This window comes from Alosa alosa, chromosome 21 (genome assembly GCF_017589495.1).
Source record: "Alosa alosa isolate M-15738 ecotype Scorff River chromosome 21, AALO_Geno_1.1, whole genome shotgun sequence".
Classification (NCBI taxonomy): Eukaryota; Metazoa; Chordata; class Actinopteri; order Clupeiformes; family Clupeidae; genus Alosa; species Alosa alosa.
In genome coordinates this window covers 10305693-10327116 of record NC_063209.1, presented here as the reverse complement: position 1 = coordinate 10327116, position 21424 = coordinate 10305693, and the positions used below count along the sequence as shown (strand labels likewise).

General features: G+C 40.3%; 2 protein-coding genes across 3 annotated transcripts in view; both read right to left on the bottom strand.

The window, feature by feature from the left end:
- Positions 1 to 8305, bottom strand: part of LOC125286690 (saxitoxin and tetrodotoxin-binding protein 1-like) — a 67456-nt gene extending 59151 nt beyond the window's left edge. For both annotated transcript variants that reach the window (XM_048231921.1, XM_048231920.1), the window contains exons 1-3: positions 7942 to 8305; positions 6950 to 7092; positions 6734 to 6798 (exon numbers count right to left, since the gene is read on the bottom strand). In XM_048231921.1, the coding sequence (XP_048087878.1) occupies positions 6734 to 6798; positions 6950 to 7092; positions 7942 to 8052 (319 nt within the window). In that variant the 5' untranslated portion in view covers positions 8053 to 8305. The remainder of the gene's footprint in view (positions 1 to 6733; positions 6799 to 6949; positions 7093 to 7941) is intronic.
- Positions 8306 to 8357: 52 nt separating this feature from the next.
- On the bottom strand, positions 8358 to 21167 carry LOC125286689 (saxitoxin and tetrodotoxin-binding protein 1-like). Its single transcript, XM_048231919.1, has 11 exons — positions 21011 to 21167; positions 19338 to 19480; positions 19062 to 19126; positions 18637 to 18759; positions 18255 to 18359; positions 11952 to 12028; positions 11646 to 11788; positions 10734 to 10798; positions 9589 to 9711; positions 9187 to 9291; positions 8358 to 8997 (listed from the first exon to the last, which is right to left on the bottom strand). The coding sequence occupies exons 1-11, from the start codon at positions 21119 to 21121 to the stop codon at positions 8948 to 8950; spliced, it is 1110 nt and encodes a 369-aa protein (XP_048087876.1). The 5' UTR covers positions 21122 to 21167; the 3' UTR covers positions 8358 to 8947.
- Between the last annotated feature and the right edge of the window lie 257 nt (positions 21168 to 21424).

Sequence of the window (21424 nt, the reverse complement as noted above, 5' to 3'; positions counted from 1 at the left end):
TCTCCGGCTGAAAGTGAGTATGGCGAGTTATTGCATTCTGCCAATCTTTTGAAAACTCTGGACTAAAATAACATCTGAAAGAATCTCTAAGCAAACAGATCTGGAACAACAAATAAAGCAACTTGAAAGACAACACAAGATAAGTGCATCCATTGATAATTTCAATAAACTTAAGCAAGTAAAGCAAGAGTTGGAAAATCTATTGACAGGAAAAGTTGAAAGAAATTTAAGGTATTTAAAGCAGAAATACTATGAGCATGGCAACAGGGCAAGCCGTTTATGGGCATCTCAGTTGAGGAAGAAATGTAGCAGCACCACTGTCCAAAAAATTAAAAACTAGATGTACCACAGAGCGGTACAAAATATGACCGCCGCCCAGTCCAGCAAATTTATTCCACAAAAATAAATCACGCTGAAAGGCCTATATGATTCTAACTGTCTCACTAAATTGCATTATCCACACTCAATTCTCACTGGTATCTGCTAGACAACAAGTACCAAAACATGATTAGTTCATAGATTTCACATGTAAAATTCATTTTATACAACCCCACCCCCATCTTGCCTGTTCATGATTCTGAGAAATTCTTGAATTGTGTGCATGTGTGCGTTTATGTGTGTGTGTGTGTGTGCGTGCTTGTGTGTTTGCCTGCGTATGTGTGTTTGTGCATGTGCATGCATGCGTACATATGTCTACTGTGTGAGTATGTGTGTCATGCATTATGATAACTGTGAATGTATGTGTGCGTGTGTCTCTGTTTATGCACATGTGTGCACATGGAATGGGTTAACATGACCCCTGGAGGCAAACATATCACGGAAACAATTGGTCATCCCTAGGCCCTCACGGTTCTCAAGATATTCACAGAAAACTGTGTCTGCCCTACCCTCCTTTTCGGTGGGTCCAGTACAGCGGGGGGGCTACAGATCAAAACAAAAAAACGATGGTTCCATGCTATCCGCCCTTTAGGCGCCAGAGTTTTTTTTCCGAAACGATCAATTTTGACATCTTCATTTCAAAAGGCTATATCTTAAAAGTGATAAGAGATAGAGACTTTCTGTAAATTAGAGAAATATTAAGGATGACCCAAAGTGTATGTAGAGATTAAATGTTTATATCTAATTTGCATATTATGACGTCATATGGTGGCGGCCATCTTGGATTATAGACTTTTCATGAAAAGTTGCATGTTTGAATGATAAAATGCACCACTTCTTTCCCCCCAAAATGTCCCTCACCTTCTGTATGCTATATTGCACAATACTGAATGCTCAGGTAAATAGTAAGTAGTGAACAAACTGTGTAAATCATTACTAATAAATGGCAGAAACAAACCAAATGCATGTAGCGGTAGACTGGCCTTTTGCTGTAGAGATTTTCCATTTACTACATACAGTAGGCACTCTGATTCCATGTATGGGGCACATATATATTATTCAGATGACACACAAACACAAGTAGACAAGACCTGTTTAGTTCAAAGCTCATTTGCCCACGGCAAGGCACAGATCAGGAGTGAGATGTGAGACAAGACAAGAGACAATGTTAGTTTTTTTTTCTTTTTTGTTGTTTTGTTGATGTTTTTTGTTTTTTTCTTAGCTGACAAAGACACACACATCACAAGGACATGAACACACAAAAAGGAACAAATAGTGTACTGTATGTCCTAAATGATCAGGGAAGTAGATAGCAAATCAACAGTGTAAATGATTACTAAATGGCTGACTTTTTTTTTTTTTTATGTAGCAGGCCTTTTGCTGTAGAGATAATGACTCCCTATCCCTATCCATACAGGGCGGCATTCCCATCATCTTGTGATAGACTATGCATGACCTAATGTGTGTGTGTGTGTGTGTGTGTGTGTGTGTGGGAGGGAGGGAGAGAGCGTGTCACCACCTCCACCATGCGAGCAGCATGGCCAGATCTACCTGGCTGGCCAGTGGGAGAGAATTTGCGCCAGCTCGGACTAGGCCTACTGTCATTCTCATTGCGACTCCCCACACTGCCACAACGTTCCCCCTAACTGTCCTATGAGCACCGACCTCGTCCTAACATACCCAGTGGCATTAGACAAAGGCTCCACCTGCGTTACTGTCGCCAGCGATTGTGGAGGTACACGTTCAGAAGACAGAAGCTAAGCTATGGATATTAGGCTACCTCCAGCCTCGTTAAGCCACACCACTAACACCCTGCTAACTTCCCGATGAACACTCGAACCCGTGAAACATTATTCCCACCAGTGACATTGGGCAAAGCGAGTCAACGTTTGTGCTTGGTGTAAGCTAAACTATGGAGTAAACTCTCACTTTGTCCAGCTGCATCATTGCAAGGCAGGGACGCATCTGAAGCCTCACTAAGCGAATCACCGTCATTTTCTGAAGGCAGATATTCCCCTTCAGAATCAGGGTCCTTGAATAGAAGACCCAACACTTCATTTCAGGTAAACTTTTTTTTGATGCCATTAGGCGATAATCTAATGCAAATACTACGCTGGCGTTGACAATATCGGCTCTGACAAAGTGGCTCCACACGCACACTAGCTCCGGTATTTCATGCACTGATTCAATGCGCTGTAGCTAGAAAGTTTTGTTTAAAGCGTGTCCTTTTTTTTCGGGGATGGCGTATGACATGTCTGCCATCTAGTGGAGTGGAAGTCGAGGCGAAATATGACACCCTATTTGACTTCATCGGCCGTTTTATTCAGTACGCATCTTGTCGACTATAATTAAGCCTGTGGCGCCTAGAGGGTTAAATGCCCACCAAGTTTCGTGTACCGGTCTTTCAGTGTCCCGGGAATCCTTGTTGATGTACGGTCACTAAATGTACACATAAATTATTTTATTGTAAGGCCGCCCCATGAACGAAAGTTCACAAAACTTGGCATGCATTCGGAGGGTGTCATAATGATCCTACACTTTCAATTTCGTGCAGTTTTGACCATGTCAGCCAGAGATATTGTGATGAAAACACCTAATTTTTTGCTTTTTAATTTTTTAACTAGGTGGCTATACATGAAATAAGTGGTAATGGGATGGGTTGACATGCCCCTTAAGACCAACATACAAAAAAGGTGGACCTCCTAGGCCCCTACGGTTCTCGAGATATTCACAGAAAACTGTCTCCGGCCACCTACAGGCCAGTTGGTGTATAGTAACATAAATTAATTTATTGTGTGGCCCCCCATTAACGGAATTCCACGAAACTTGGCGTGCATTCAGAGGGTGTCATAATGATCCTACACTTCCAATTTCGTGCAGTTTTGACTATGTTAGGTCACAGATACCTGCAATTACAACACCTCATTTTTACTTTTTTGTGTTTAACTAGGTGGCGCTATACATGCAATGAGTGGTTATGGAATGGGTTGACATGGCCCCTTGAGATCAACATACAAAAAAAAATGGTCCTCCTAAACCTTACGGTTCTCGAGATATTCACAGAAAACTGTGTCTGCCCTACCCTCCTTTCGGGGGGTGCAGTCCAGCGGGGGGGCTACAGATCAAAACGAAAAACGATGGTTCCATGCTATCCATATGGGGTTGCATTCCCACCAAATTTCGTCTACCCCGGTCTTTCAGTGTCACGGGAATCCTTGACGGAAATTTGGACATGCGAAAAAGAAAAAAAAAAAAATCTGACTAAACCTATATGACCGCCGCTTTGCTGCGCAGCGGTCATAATAATACTCCAGATAACTTGTTTGTTAATACACCAAATGAAATCTCAGATGTTTTTGCTGAATTCTATAAAGATCTGTACTCAGATAAAGACACAGATAGTAATCCAGATTTAATAAATGCGTATTTAAAGATACAACTCCCAAAATTAGACGAAAATACATCTGAAAATATAGACAAACCCATAACAAAACAAGAAATAGAAGAGGCAATTCGCAATTTGAAAAACAATAAAAGCCCAGGCACAGATGGGTATAACAATGAATTTTATAAGACGTTTGTAGATCTTGTCAATCCTATTCTAGAAAGGGTATTCTCTTATGCCCTTGAGAAGAGGGAGCTACCCTCAACATGGAAGGAAGCAATAATTTCAGTGATGCTTAAGGAGCGTAAGGACCCTACCCTCTGTGCTTCATACAGACCAATTGCGTTATTGAACACAGACTGCAAAATGTTGACCTCTATTCTTGCTAAAAGAGTTGGAACGGTCATTACTGACCTAATCCACCCCGATCAGACCGGATTTATTAGGGGTCGTTACCTACCAGATAACATTAGGAGGCTTCTAAATGTTATGGAACAAAGTAAGAGAAGTCAACATCCTTGCATGGCATTAGCAGTCGACGCGCAGAAAGACTTTGACCTTGTTTCGTGGCCTTTCCTATTCAAAACTTTGGAAAAGTTTGGTTTCGGACCAAAATTCATTGGGTGGATAAAGCTCCTGTATACTGCCCCTCAGAGCTTAGTAAGGGTCAATGGACACATGTCTAATACATTTACTTTCCATAGGGGAACACGCCAGGGCTGCCCACTCTCGCCATTACTCTTTGCATTGTTTATTGAACCTTTAGCACAGACAATAAGGGAAGACACACTTATTAAGGGGATTGAAGTAGGAGAGGAGGTACATAAAATCTCATTGTATGCCGACGACGTGCTTGTATATCTCAGAACCATTATCCTCTGTCCGCAGACTGATGCAGAACTTCATCACCTTTGGGAAAATATCAGGTTACAAGGTTAATGTAAATAAAACTGAAGCTTTGGCTATGAATACACTTATTACCCAACAGATAAGGGATGCTTTTTCATTTAAATGGCCCAAGGATGGAATTACATATTTAGGGACCACAATTCCTCAAAATATAGATAGGTTATTCAACGCCAATTTTAGTAAACTGATAAATAAAATATCTGCTGATCTGGACAGATGGAATGTACCCCCTTTTTCTATTTCTGGTAGAATAGAGTGTATAAGGATGAATGTACTTCCAAAACTTTTATTTCTTTTCCAAGTCCTGCCTCTTGTACTCCCAAATAATACATTGACCACTTTAGATCGACTTATTTCCAGATTTATCTGGCAAGGGAAAAGGCCAAGAGTCAGATATAAATTGCTACAACTACCTAAAAGCCAGGGAGGTTGGGGTTTGCCCAACCTGAAAAAATACTGGTGGGCCTGTCAATTGAGGGCACTAATTGTATGGATGGCAGACAAGACAGACACCAGATGGCTAGAGATTGAGAAGAACTCCTGCTCTTCAATGCAACTATCAGTAATACCTTTTACAAGTAATAAGGACATAGATGATTCACTCAGTAGATGGTCCAAAACTACACTTAAAGCTTGGAGGGAGGTGCAAAAATCGGATAGTCTCCCTGTAACATCAGGTCTTTCCAGCATTGCCTATCTTAAAGATTTCATTCCTCTCCAGCTGGATTCAGGATACAAAAGGTGGAAACACCTAAATCTTAATTTTGTACATCAGCTTCTTGGAGTCACAGAGCTGAAATCATTTGAAGAATTAGTGGAAGAGTTAAACATACCTAAAACAGACTTTTTCAGATATCTTCAAATTAGAAGCTTTTTGACAAAACATCCTGACTGGGATAAGATACAGTACATAGAGCTGATAGTAGCATAGAGAAATACTTGACAAAAATTCAAACACAAGGAAACATAGGAAAGCCTATCTCTATTTTGTACAAAATATTTTCCAGCATGGATCAGGCAAACAACCTTCCTGTCAAAGAAAAATGGGAAAAAGAGTTTGGTATGCTATGGAAGACATTGTATGTGTTTGGTATGCTAATCATGGAAGACACATGGGAGACTGTCTCTTTGCATAAGTTCATAAGTTCTTTAGAACGCCCTACATCCTCTCCCAATTTAATCCAAACCAGTCAGGGGCCTGTTGGAGAGCATGTGGGGGACAATGTGCTAACCACCTTCACATATTCTGGAGCTGCCCAGTCTTAAAGGACTTCTGGAAGGAGATATTTGACTCTATAGATAACATCTTCAGCTGTACAATAGTGAGGGGTCCGCTCTTGGGCGCAGTTCAGACTGAGACAATGAATATACTTGTTACATATTCTTCTTGTTGCAGCTAAGAAGTCAATCACCCTTAGCTGGCTTAAGGTGGAACCACCAAGATATGACACCTGGCTGGACATAGTTAGGGGAATATACACAATGGAGAAGATAACATTTCAATTAAGACTACAGGAGGAGCAATTCCAGGAATGGTGGGCTCCATGGTTGAAGGTTATGGAGGGGAGAACTGTTCTGCTTGAGTATGGGGTTTCTAGTTGGGACTATTTCATGCAGCTTACAGTAAGATGGTGTATATAGTGGTTGGAGGAGACCTATTATGCATCTGCTTATGGTGTGTGTCTTGTTTTGTATTGTTTGATTTTGTTCTGTAGTTTTGTTTCCTTTTTATAATGCTTCTTTGTTGGTTGGTTGGTCTTTTGATTTTTACTGTGATTGTAATCTTTTATATGAGGATTTCATTTTGTGGGTATGTGATATTTAATTTATGTCTAAAGATTTAGAGGATAACTTTTTGTGAATGATATGAAAATCCATCCAATAAAAAATTTAAGTTGCAAAAAAAAAAAGAAATGCAAAGATAGAATAATGTTAGAAATAAAACTATCAACACAGATACTTACATTGATGGTCTGGCGTTACAATTTATTTGCCTTGGGTGTACTGTGGAGTGGGTAAGACTGTTTTTAATGGCAGGCTAACGTTGCACCCATAACTTACGCTTTGCATGCAATACACCGCTTTTAAGGGTGATATTGGAAGTGGCGAATTCACATTTCCCATCGCTGTGGGGAAAATAACAACATATCAATATCCATTCACATTATAAGTAAAAATGAATTCTTTTGAATTATTTTAATTAATTTCTAAGCTTAGTGCTTATTCAAAATTGTGTGTTTGTGTGTGTTGGGGGTGGTGGGGGCGGTAAATCCTTACATCTTATTGCCGTGACTCATGATGAATGATTCTGCCTGGCCGGAGGGTGTCAGAGTTATCCAGGAGCTGTTAGACACTTTCAGAATGTTTCGGAACGACTGATTATCACTGAAGCCCGACAGGAACCACCACTTCCCCATCATCTATCAACACAGAGCATTAGACCACTTGGACCATTGGGGTACAGTAGTCTTTTTGGTAACACTTTATAATAACTATACACAATTCATCATTTATTAACCTGTTACGTATTAGTTAATGGTTTGTTTATCATTAGTAATTTATTGTTCATATATAATTTATCATCAGTAAAGCATTTGTTCACACAATTATACATGGTTTGTTCATAGTAAATAAGCCTATCCATCATTTTCCCATTCCAGTTGCAAACTATTACAAAATGCTTTGTTCATCATTTGTAAAGCATTGCTCCTATGCTAATTCTCATAAATAAAGTATTTGTACACACAGTGTTTTGTTCATAATAAATAATAATAAGTCAATATGTTTATACATTATTGTTAATATTTAATAAATTATGCAATCATATTTTTTTGATTAAGTAATATTTTCATTATTTAACAGTTACATACACATGCACTAATAATTAGTTAGGGTGAGGATACATATTTTATAAACCACTTGTTAATACTTTAATTCATGATTAATTCAGGAGTTGTATGCCTTGCAACACAGTTACAAATGAGTTATAAAGTTTACATTTGCATTCATAAGTTATCATAAGGGACCACTGCAGTAGTGGTTGTATTTGAGGAGAATGACAGATGTCTTGATTAGGCATCATATACATAATACAAAACACTTCAAGTCATGTAAAAACAAATTACACAACCCAAAGCAATATGAAAATGGTAACACAAAACAAAATCAGATAGATAGGTACTGTTACATTTTCTAATTGACAGAGTTAGTGTGTGAGTTGGCTTATGTTTGAATGGTTTGAAGTAACTGTATGTGTGTGAATCCCTCACCGGTGTTAGGTCCTCCACATGGAGAGGTTTGACAAGCTCCTCGCAAACGGGGGCCGCTCTAGTAAGGGCCAACAGAGCAAAGATGGTCGAGGCTATCGTCAGGACACACATGGCAAAGGTTTCTGCGAGGAAGATAATTCTGTGACTGCGGCTTGGCTTTCAAAGACCCAACTTAGATGGCCCTCTAACTAGCCAACAGGATGGTGTCCCCCGAGTGACGTAACATGTAGATTGCGCCTTGTCAAAGTTCATGTTGATCTGTCATGGGTTCTCATGTTGATCTCAATTAGCCAATATGCTGCCAGTTTGATCCTCACGTTGGGCACTCCAGGCTATTGGCATAAGGTCAATGATTGCTTATGGGTTCAACTGAACTTTGAGCCACGGGACACAATGAACTCAAGAGTAAATCAACAGATTTTTAACATGCTTTATTTGTGTATTGACAGGAAAATAGTGGAGCTACTGCAGTTTATGTTCTGTGGGTTAGATTTCAGTTTCGTAGCATAGACCTACGGATCTTGGGTATTACAAACATTTTAAAGACATCAAGCTTGGCAAAGACCTTGTCTGGTCTTGCAGGAATCTGTTCTGGGATAAGAATATTATTTTTTGTTAAAGGTCATGCATGTGTGTGTGTTGGGGATCCTTTCTTCACTTCCAAGCATTGACATTGAACTTAAATTGGTACATTAAACTCTAACTGAATCCTTTCAGAAATACAGCAATCACATATTTCTTGCAAACAAAGGATGACTGTCTGTGTTGTGTAATACTAATGATGTCAACACAGCCTTTGGTTGTGTTAAACACTGTACTAACCATATTCCTCTGTTGTGATTGGTTTGTGGGTTTTCTGTGAGGGTGGCCAGCTAGATCTACAGAGCAAATTCAAATGGGTTCAGAGCATGATTCAATACAACATTGTGAAATTAAAACTTAAAGCTGAGAAAAGAAGTGATTTCTGAAATGATTTGAAAGGTTAATTCCACAACAGTTGATTGAATTAGTCCACAACCTTGTCTCCAGATGATTCAGGCGAATTCTCACAAAGCTCTGCGAAAAGAAATAGAGTGCAGTAGGGTAGCAGACAGCAATGTTGCAAATAAAACACACACACACACACATTTATGTATAGTTAACTATGCATATGTATTGTTAACTAACTTTAACCATAAAGGTAAGAGCTCCCCTAACTGCTTTGAATCTACTGCTATTCAGATAAGTATGGTAGACCAACCCCACCTGTGACTCCATCATATGTATAATGGGCTGGTCCAATCCATCCCAAACACTCCGCTTGTTTCTGGACATTTAAAAAGTCTGTGGCTGATGCTTTACTTGACCGACCTATAAGAAACACAAAACATTACAATAACATCCTCTTTATTTATGTTCATGAATAGTGCAGCTTTTTATACAGGTTTAGTGTTTAATGCATGTATTCAGGTGTCATTAAATGTAGGATGTCCAAATGTCCCTAAAGATCAACAAAGCATCTATTTATCTCTCTATGCCCATAATTTGGACACTTAGGTCTGTTGGCTTGGCTTTTTATTAAAATGTTTGGTAAGCCACTTTGGACAAAAGCAAATACCTCCCAAAATTTTGAACTTTAAAATATAGAAAACATTTTTAAAAATGTACCAAACATGTAGAGTGCCCGGATGTTCTGGTCCCCACTTTGACTTTTGCTATACATAACGAGGATGTCTGTGCCCGAGGGCAAAAACCACCCCTCAGTGGTCATCAGGTGCCCTGCATACATGGCTGAAACCAATTCATTAAGGCTTTGGTTTATCATACAGGTTATCAGACAGATAATATAGGTTAAGTTACAAATAATACAGGACAAGATCTGGGCCCAAACATTGAGCTGTTAGGCCACACATTAGGCTCTTAGGAATCACTTATCATGACAACAGTAGCATTATTTTTCATGATTGCTTGTTGGCACTATGATTGCTTATTGGCCATCTGTAATCACATAACCAAGGACATCCTATAGATGATAAAATATAGAATTATAACAGAACTATCAGATGAATGACATCAGGATGAATGACAGTGTTGTATACTGTTAAAAGTTGTATCAGCGATATCAGGCCCAAGAAAGGCCCCCAGACTGCCTTCGAGTTTCTTATGTTCTTATGTTCTTAGTTACTTTGTCCTTGTGCGACGCTAAGTCTCATGCTCATTACGCCATGTTGGAATTGTTTTCAGAAGAAAGTTTATTACTCAGCAGTAAAGTGAGTTGTGAGGTTATGATGCCAGTCACAAATTGTTATTTCTCAGAAAATAGAAAAGGTTCATATAAAGGCTTAAAATGCTTCCAGTGTAACGTTATTTGATGTCAAAGTGACGCCAAAATGAATGGGGGTCAATGGAATGCTAGCTCGAAGTGGTCGACTTCTAGCCTCAGAGAGAACCGCCCATAGTGGCTACGCTTTCCGAGCGTTCGCCTACCCCCTTGGCAAAATCTATCTCCAAAGAGCTATATCTATACTGACAAGATAATATTTCACAATTTTCACGACATTTGTCAGGCTGCCGCTCTTGAAGTTGCATGGCTGGTTTTCTCGGTAGCGACTCTCTATGTCTCTATAGCTATGCTAGGTGAATGTTTTTATATATTTGCAGTTAAACCCTTAAAGCCAGTCAGCACTTCTATATGTGATAATTACTTTATGTTAAACAGAGCTCCCGACAGCCCTTTTACCAGACTCAATACTGTAAAAAGGCCAAACTTTCATGCAGAATATTCCAGAGACTTCAGACTGAGAAGAACTCACCAGATCCGCGGAAAACGCTGTCCGAGATGGTGCTGTTACTGCTGGTGATCATGCACTGTCCATTCCTGTGGAGAAGAGGAACATGTATGCCCATGAGCTGCACAGTAAAATTGGGTTGGATGAATGTCAAACTAGGTGAGTATTTGATTAGATGTGTTGTCCCTACCTGGACACAGAGATGTGTTAAAAAACAATGCAAATTGTGTTGTTTTCAATGCAAGTTATTTTCAACACATTTTGTGTAACAAATAAAAAAGGAACAACACAAACGTGTGTTGTCTCTATCTGGACAGAGATATGTGTTAAAGCAAAACAAGTTGTGTTGTTTTCAACACATTTGTTTTAAGAGTATACTGAAAAAGCAATGGGATATTCCAGAATATGTGCACTTACATATACAACTAGATACATACCCTACAGAGCCAAATCTCGTCTAAAAAAAGTATTTTCCAGAAGTGTGTGTAGTGCACTGTTTAATCTATACCATAGTGACAAGGATATACATGTACCTAACTGTACTCCTCCATCTGAAATGTGTTAATATAATGAGAGATAATGATTTCATGTTATTTTGCCAGCAGGTGGTTGAAAAGCTGTAGTATTGCACTGTTTGACTGTGCATCCACTGCCACAAATACTATGGGCTCTAGTTTAAATTAGGGCAAAGTAGAAAGTCTAACTAAAGCTAATTTAATAATGAGGCAAATTCTATTTTCCAATGTAATGCCATGAGAAGATCCTATAGGCACACATATCAGTGGATCAGCTCAATGGTCCCACATGCCACATGATAGCTTTAGTTTATAGCAAAGAGCGCTCTAGAATCATTAGTTTATACTTTGATCGCTAAGTAAAGTGCCCACCATTTAAATTAGGGCCCAATTTCTTGTGCACTTGGCCAACCACACTTACAGCCTATTCCCTTGGCTTATAGAGATCGTATCTGTCTCGGGGGAAAGTGTCCAACCCATCCAACCGCTACTGGCGTTCTTCAGTAAGTCATGGAAGATCTTATGGTCTACGAACCCCATCAGGAACACCCACCGCCCCATCAACTGCACAAGAAAAATAAATAATTTTCATTCTGGATATTGAAAATCTCCTGAAAGCCTGTCTTTGCTTTTGTTTGTGTATGCAAACATGGAGAAGTGCATGCCTTTATCTACATAATGTGTGTAATCCATTCAGTGTGTGTGTGTGTGTGTACATCTGACTCACCTGTGTTGTGTTCTTGATTTCTTGATGTTTGATAAGGGGCTCACACATTAGATTGTGCTTAGCCTGGTCACAAAGCTCTTAGCAAAAAAAAAACAGAAAACCATGACAAACAGTTCATGATCACCATCCTGCATGAAACAACAGCCACAAATGTCATCCCTCCACTATTTCCAATGGCCATCAGGAACAAGATAAACTTCATTGGTTTATATATTGTTCAATCTGTTGCTCTGGGGAAGGCGTTTTATGTTTGATATATGACATTACTATAAGGCTACGTTTACACGGCTATTTTCATAAATGGACATGCCAACCTGTGGGTGGCAGTGTAACGACAAGCTCAAACCCACGTAAGCCAATCAGAATCCCGAAAATAGCAACAACAGCAACGAATCACTTCCTCTTTGTCTTTTAAACTGTAACTGTTGCAATTGCAAACAGATGAAAAGAGTTTGCACCAACATAAATGCAACTGCTACTCTGAATGCATCCATGATCATTATTAACGTTTTTCATGTGACGTATTCTAGGTTCTATAGCTTTGTTTACATCCACCTGGTAGGCAAGGGACAAGTTGAACCCATTGAACATCGTTGTCTGCAGCTGCCTCTCAGTTAGGGTGACCAGACGGCCGAAAAATTCGGGACAGTCCCGATATCCAAGCAGTTGTCCCGAATCCCTAATCCGGCCCTAATTGTCCCGAAAATGATACTCAATCAGAATACTGAGTATTTATTTTCTGATAAACATTAAAAACTGTCCGTAAAGAGGTTGAGTCGACTGCACGCAGCCCCCTATGGCAGCTAAGTGTCTGGATGCAGCCCCGGCTACTTTGTTTCTTTTATGACGTTCTATCATTAGGCGCAAATATGCACTGATTTTAGCTCATTTTCATTCATTCCTTGACATGGCTGATGTACCGGAACCCCAACACGCCGCTAAAAAGCAAAAGCGTCTATGCAGGTACCAGGAGGAGTGGGTGGGGAGGTACCTGTGGATTGACAAAGCCTTAAGCGACGACCTTTTTGTCCCCTTTCTGTTTTATAGAGTAGGCCTAGATGAAGAGAGCGCAAGCTGCAGCAGCCGCAAAGCTAAGAGGACATTGAATGTGCAGGCAGCGCAGCAGGCAGAGCACGCAATGATTAATTGGTCGCATCATGTGTGCAAAAAAAGGTCGGAAGTTCGGCCTAATGTCCGATGTCGTTTTAACATAATCTACTTAATCTAACAATTATTTTGTATTCTTACTTAATGACCCATAATTTTGGCAAGGCTTGTTATTAGGGTTAGGCTATTATTCTTATTCTGAAAGGTCTGATTTGCACTGTTACTGCAGTCATTGTTTTTTTTTCTTCCCACAATGACATTTTGAGTTCATGATTTCTCTGTTGTATTTTGAGGCAGACCTGATGTTTGAATAAAAATGTGTTTTGGTATAGATCTGAAAATTCATTATATTTTATAATAGTCTATGTAGGCCTTATTAGTTATCCATTGCAGCATCGGCTATATTAGGCTGTTACGCTAGCTCAGCCTTTAAATATGCTGTTATTGTGGTCATGTGGACTTGATTAAACGGGTAAAGATAATTCATAAACTGCTTATTTCTTACATGACTGAATCAGTAGCCTAGGTTCAACAGTGGTGTTTGAAGTTGCTGTGTTAAGTTGTTGTGTGTGATGATCGCTAAACAATTCATAGGATCAAATCAGTTTATTTTGACATACGGGAGTTAGCCTAACTGACCTGTAGGCTATAGCACATAAGCCTATTCTGTTTTCATTTATTAGCATTTGTTGTATTTATATAATCAAATGACACTCATGATAACTTGAAATAGAAGGACAGAAGGTGATTGATGTCCACAAGCACGAATTTCCCGAGACAAATTAGAACAAACTGTTCCGGTAAAAATATTCTTGCCATGTTTAAAATGCTGCACTTTTTCCCTTCATAGCCTATCTCTGGCAATTCATTTTTGAATGACTGTAGGTATTTTAGCCTACGTCTTCGTAGACAGTAGCCTACGCTACACCATTAGGCCATCTTGAGAATAAAAGACTTCACAGCTGCTAACGATCATCCTCCACAACCATGAGGATAGGTAGGCTAAACGGTCGTTCGTCGCCTTTTTGCTTCTTATTGTAAAACCAACTGTTAGGGCCTACACAAGTGGTCGGCATCCCGGTCAATATCGGGGCTTGAAGACGCAAAAATCTGAAGACTCCTTCCAGAGTGTAGAGTTTTGAAGACGACCCAGGTTGCGTCTCCGTCTAAACGGCTAAACCAAAGATCCTTGATTACCTCTCTGGCTAAACTGTCAAATTAGAATGTCTGCGTGTGACGTACCGGGGTTCTATCACACCACCACCCAGCGGTCTGGAATGCATATCACATACTCTTGCGTCTTCATATAAACAAAGATTTCCCCCTGAGAATGCTCGTCTAAACGCGAATAAAAAAATGAAGACGAGACGCCACTTCTGCGTCTTCTCTTTTCATCGTCACCTTATAAACGTAGCCTAAAATTTCAATTTGAAGCTATTTGTAACTATGTGTAGCCTATGCAACCTGACTGTTGTAGGCTTGCCTACCACTCTGCAGTGCCTTGCCTACCATTCTTTCCTACCACTCTAGTTGTAAACAAACAGTGACGTAACATTAGAATGGAGGTGCAAAATCTTAATAGCCAAATGAAAATGTAGGCTAAACAGAAGTTGCACTTTTGGCGCAGGCGCATAGGCCTAATGTAACGTTGGCTGCCTAAACCTCCGTTTTTGTCAGTTTACATGCAAACGTGCAACCGAAGTTTTCCAATATCTCTGTTTGCGGGGGGATAAAACCTCCGTTTGCGTCTAAATGACAGGGTCAAACGCAGAAAAACATCACCAGTTGCATCGTTTTCATTGGAGATTATGATCGATCGTCTATGACAGTGATAGTCACGGTGCGTCTGTGAATGGAGGTGCGTGTATACAACGGTGTCCACTAAGCATACCATGCTTGTTTCGACCCTCTGCCCAACATAGCTTGGAGGTTGCAGTGGTAATCGTGATGATAGTGTCCGTAATGGATGTGGTACAGACAGCAGGGCTAGTAAAAATAGGGCTCTAAAGAACTACAAAGTCACCCGCAATATGATGCGAACTTCTGGGTACTGCAGATTACCCGCGATAGGAACTGTTTGACCAGAATACTTTATTGTAGGCCTATATTGTAGTAATCTATTACTAAACCACAACATCTTAGGTGTTGGTATACATCTTAGGTGTTTTCCTGTTAATTTGTTATGTGGGTAATATGAAAAAAGGAAAGTAAACCTGCTTAAATATGTTCATCCAGTATTTACTGAAAGGTGCATAATTTGAGGTGCTTGCCATCCAGTGACAAATTAGATGGGTAAATTTACCCCCTTCATAAACTTTTGTTTTACTCAAAGATTTTTACATTTACAGTAGAACTTTATCTCTGACCACTTTCAAGCCATGGCCTTTTGAAATTTTGATATAAAAATCCAATGGTGTTGCTTTCTTAACCCTGATGCCTAGTTTGCCAGGTTTAAAAAAGTTATGAGAGGAAATATTTTTATTTGGTGTGAAACACACACACATACCTGTTTTTATGTTTTTCATTTATTTTATAATTTGTATTAATATTTATTTTATCATTATTTTATTTATAAGCTAAGGTTGCTAGCACAGGTGTCTAAAACTAGATAAAAACACTTGCACTTTCTGTTTGCAGTTTTGTGTGGTATTTGAAAAAAAGAACATTGCATTTTCAGAAATAGCCGGCCCTCCAATCAGATGACGTTGGCAGAATTGGCCCACAGCTCATTTGAGTTTGAGACCCCTGACCTAAGCCTTTACTTAGTGGGCCTACTCTGCGAGAGATCTGCCGCTGCCTAGGGCTGGGATAAACGATTATTTTTTAAACGATTAATCTAGCGATTATTTTTTCGATGCATCGATTAATCTAACGATTAATTTTTTCAGTCTGAAAAAGGGCTACTGCTTGATTGCATACTGTAACTTAACTTCGTTTAGTCTCCTCAATGTACTATGTTGTGATAAGACCTTAGCAGAGTTTACTTTAACTTGCAGCGGTTTTGAACAAATTTGCACAGCATGGTCACGATGCTAAGCGGATTTAATAGCAATTTAGCCCACTGTGTTCTATGCAGTGCTTCTATGTGGCAACAACAATCCTTCAACAATCGTGAATATTTTGTTAAATGCACATGCAGAGGAGGAGCAGCGGGCTCAATACAAGAGAGAGCGGGCGGGGCGAGGAAAGGCTGTGTGAGTAAAAAGTGCAGCTCAATGAAATTATTTTATCTTATCTTTCATTTAAATAGCAGGCCTACAACATAGAACATCAATGTGTGGTGGCCGGTTTTGATTTCGCGGTGCCCAGCCACAGATTAGTCAACGTATCGAAAACACTGAAGGTGTAAAATTAAAAATATTTAGCAGCACACGTTATGCTTGACGAATCGACGCTCATATTTTGCGTCGACGTCATTGATTACGCCGACGCGTTGTCCCAGCCCTACCGCTGCCGAAACCACCGAGCTGCGGCTGACCTGCGAGCTACCATGGTAGCATCTAACGTTATGCCTGGAGTCTAGCCTGACGAGCAAGACCCACATTAAAATGTAGGGTCTGGACACTCACCGTTCGCAGTGCTCAGTCCGAGGGGCGGGATAATCAGTTGTCTTTCAAATTCCCTCTGCACGCAATAGGACAGCGGCAGCGCTATGAATCCCATGCGTTTCCCACCAGCGGAGCTAGTTGGCTAGTTCAAACGTTTGCCAACTTAATAAAAGCTTAACTCGTGTCACACTGTTCGCCAGCAGCAACATCCATCTTATTTGTTTTCAAGTAGCAGGGAATTCAAGCCAAACCGTTGCAACTCTGCCATCAATCATTATGTTAAGCCCACCTAACGACTCTATACACGATTTCATTGGCCTGATTAAGTTTCGATTTCTGGAGCTCACAAGCCAACGGAGAGTTGCTAGACTAGCCCTGGCAGCAAATGTAATTCGCTGCCGCTAGGGGCGCGTCTAGATTTCTAGGCTACCTGGAGTCTGGATTGAGTAAGGAACTCTGATAACAACGTCACAAACTATGAAACAAACTGTCGCTGTCAAAATCCACCGAGCTGTTGATCAACAAGATTGTCCATGACTTCAGATGGTTCTGTGCTTCCAGTGCTCTCCAGATTGCCAGTAAATCCTCTGGGTTGGTCAGTTATAAACGCAAGTCATCATTGTCCTTGGACATTTTTCAGCCGGTTAGATGCAACCAATTGGACTAATTTAACATGAAATTTCCTTTTTTACATTTATTTTCTTTTTTACTTTTTATTGTTTGTTAATTTGTTTGCTGTCTGTCTTGTACAGTATGTCTTGGTGTCACCAGTACGCTGGCAACTACGACACTCCGTCAGGCATGTTTTGTCTTGTGTGTCATTTGTTATTTTGTAAATTTGTTTGTCATGTCTTGGTGTCACGTAGCCTGACGAGCCAGACCCACATCAAGATGTAGGGTCTGGGATCTTACCATTGACAGTGCTCAATCCGAGGGGCGGGATAAGTGGTTGTCTTTCAAATTCCCTCTGCACGCAATAGGATGGCGCTACAACTCATGCGTTTTCCCACCAGCGGAGCTAGTTGGCTAGTTGATCAAACTTTTGCCAACTTAAAAAAAAAACCTTAACTCCAGTCGGGATTCAAAGACCGCTGTTCACCAGCAGCAACATCCAATTCACGGGGAACTGTCGCAACTCTGCCGTCATTATGTTTAGCCCGTCCACCGACTCTATACACGATGTGATTGGCCTGACCGAAGTTTGGTTTTTCCAGCTCGCAAGCGAATGGATAGTTGCTAGACTACCCTGGCGCTAGGGTGCGTCTAGATTTCTAGGCTAGGTGTCACGGGTACACTGACGACAACACCCCTCTGTCCGACATCTTTTGTCCTGTGTGTCAATGTCTTGTTTGTGGAGTGCTTTGGGTTGCCCTCTGTCCATACAAAAATGTGCTATATAAATAAAAGTGCCTTGACTTGACTTTACTTAGCTTGTTCATACCTCTGCCTAGCTAGATAACACAATAGGAATTCCCTTTTTTGTCAATTTTCAACGTACTGGGTGCCCATTTAATGCTCCTACCTGTGACAACAATGTTGCAAAGTACAATACCAGGCATTCGGAGTGCGTATCAAAGTGTGTGTTGCTTTAATGTGACAAGTAAACCCCAGAAAAGGCAAAATGTCAGGAAAGTTGTGGGTCACTAACCCGTAACTCCGTTGTATGTGTATGGGGCTGGGCTGGAGTAACCCAGGCACTCCGCTTGTCTCTGGAACGCTTGCTGCTCTGTCTCCGACAGCTTAGCTGAACGCCCTTCAGGAGGCCAAATACATAACCAATAAAATAATCAAGAACTGCTTCATGAAGATGCATTACAGAAAAAAACAAATGCCTGAATGTCATGTTGATCAGATTTATGGGACGTTGTTGACATGGATGCTTGAAAGCATGGCTAACCATCTTAAATGTGGAACCGTGGTCAGCAGTTGGTCCCGCACTGAATTCTCCATTGCATAGCAGTTAAATCATGAGCTCATTTGAAACAGCGGGAGGAGAGGAAGACTGAGGGAAAGGGGGAAATGAATAATACCAAAGATGTAGAATGAGCTGATGTTGATGTCCACCATTTTATGATTCATTTTCATGGTAAGGTAGTCCGAGCCAGATGGCAAGATGGTCACTTCAGTAATCACTGGATGCCCCTCAAACATTTCTGTCAAAATGTGAGGTTTTTAATCAACAAATAAATGATTCATGCATAGACTGTATAAATTGAGTTCTGTGAAAGTGTTACACTCAGTGGGTTCATTTTGTATCTTGTCATTTACTGGTCCATGATCTCAAACGTGTATGGATGTCTCCTATGCTATATTCAATCTCCATATCCTATTACCTAGGCCTATGATAATAATAATGTGAGGGAAAATAGCATGTGTTTATACATAACACACCACTTAAGACACAGCAAATTATGTTTTAAGTTGAATATTTAAGTGTGTTGCACCCATAACTTACGTATCACACGCAATACACTTCTTTTGAGGGTGATATTGGAAGTGGTGAATTCACATTTCCCATCGCTGTGGGGAAAATAACAACATATCAATATCATTCACATGATCAGTACAGTACAAACTTGATGTACCACAAAGCGGTACACAAATGTGACCGCCGCTCAGTCCTGCACATTTTCGCCACTTCACTAGCTTGGTGGTCATAATTATTCATTAAGCTTATTTAAAATTGTGTGTATATGTGTGTGTGTGTGTGTGTGTGGGGGTAAATCCTTACATCTTATTGCCGTGACTCATGATGAATGATTCTGCCTGGCCGGAGGGTGTCAGAGTTATCCAGGAGCTGTTAACCACTTTCAGAATGTCTCGGAACAACCGATTATCATTGAAGCCCGACAGGAACCACCACTTCCCCATCATCTATCAACACAGAGCATTAGACCACTTGGACCATTGGGATACAGTAGCATTTATTCCTTAAAGTTGCTATGTGGAGATTTTATTTTGTTTAAAACATGTACAAATTACCTATATGATCAACAGAATGTGAAGAAACTACTGTTTTAACATGAAGTCAAAAATGTGTATGTTCTCTGTTATCCAGATATCCACTAAGGTTATCATATAAAGCACTGGTCATATCCCTTGTTGTAGCACACGTGGTGCTGTATTAAATTCCATGCAGGTCAATGGACGAGTGCCATATGGCTGCTTTCATGACAACTCAAAGTCTACTACAAGCCTATCAACACGTGGGTTAGACTGACCACTGCAGTAGTGGTTGTAGTTGAGGAGAATGATCTCTTGTTTAGCCATCAGATACATAAACACTTCAGAGGGGTATTTCACAAAGGCAGAATTAAGACATCCAAGATAAGTGATAAAGCGAGGTTTGACATAGCGTTGTCTGGTCATCCTAGCTCAACTCATTTCACTAACGGCAATCCAGGATCAGTAGGAGAGACTATGTCAAGCCAGGTGTAATTCAGGATGTGTGCGCGTTCTCGTTTCTGCCCCAAAGAACTCACGGTTGGAATAAAAAAGACGCGGAAAATAGCGTCATTCTCACAAAGTGAACAGCCGCTTTTGATATAGACTAACAATGAAGTAAAGTTGTCCTTTTTGGAATGGGGAATCATGGCTATTTCTGTAAAACAGCAGGAGTAGGCATGGTAGACCAACTGAATGCAAATTCACATTATGCACCCACGATGTGAGTGCTTCCTTGTCTCTCGACGCATAGCGCCAAAAAAACACTTTCCATTACAAAGATGCACATAGTATGATATACCTTTATATTATAGTTGAAAACACCTTCGAAAACTTGCCCCTCCACTTCCAATCAACTACAGTAGGCTATTCATCAAACGTCTAATAAAATAAGCAAACAATGAGTACCTAGCCGTATGTTAATAATTATAAGGCTATCACAATTAAAATAATAACCATATGGTAGTAGGCAGACAATCTGTTTTGTTTTGCGAGCAAATACATTTAGCAAATAGTTTTTAAATGGAATAAAACTTTAAAAATGAGCACGGAGGTCTGATGTGAATGACAGCTGAACCAATAAGACAACATAATTACCATTAGAATTAACTTAGCTTGGCTGTTAGCCTGGTCGGGACCAGGCTAGGTGCAGAGAATAAATCCCCATGGTAACTTATGTGCCATCTCTTTTGTGAAACCAAGTCTAGGCTAAATTCATCCAGGATAACCAAAAAATCCCAGCTTAATCCCTATATAGGTTTTGTGAAATACCCCTCAGGTCATGCAAACAAAGACAACATAACCAATGTAATTAATATGAAAGTAGTAACACAAAACAAAATCAGAGAGACAGGTATTGCTACATTTTCTAAATGATGGTGAGTGAGTGTGCGTGTGAGTTGGCTTGTTTTTCAATGGCTTTCCAAGAAGTAAGTGTGTGTGTGAGTGTGAATCCCTCACCGGAGTTAGGTCCTCCACATGGAGGGGTTTGACAAGCTCCTCGCAAACGGGGGCTGCTCCAGTAAAGGCCAGCAGAGCGAAGATGGTCGAGGCTATCGTCAGGACACACATGGCAAAGGTTTCTGCAATGAATAGAATTCTGTGACTGATGCTTGGCTTTTAAAGACCCAACCTGGATGGCCCTCTAACTAGTCAACAGGATGGTATCCCCAGAGTGACGTAATATGCAGATTGTGCCTTGCCAAGGTTCATGATGATCTGTCATGAGTTCAAGATTTGTTTTGCAATCACTTGGATTTCTGTCCATTGAACGAGATATCTCCATCAGACAGGGTCCTGCCAGTTTCTGGGTTTCGATTCATCATGTTAGATTTTCCAGGCTATTGCAACAAGGTCAACTTTGAGCCAAGGGAC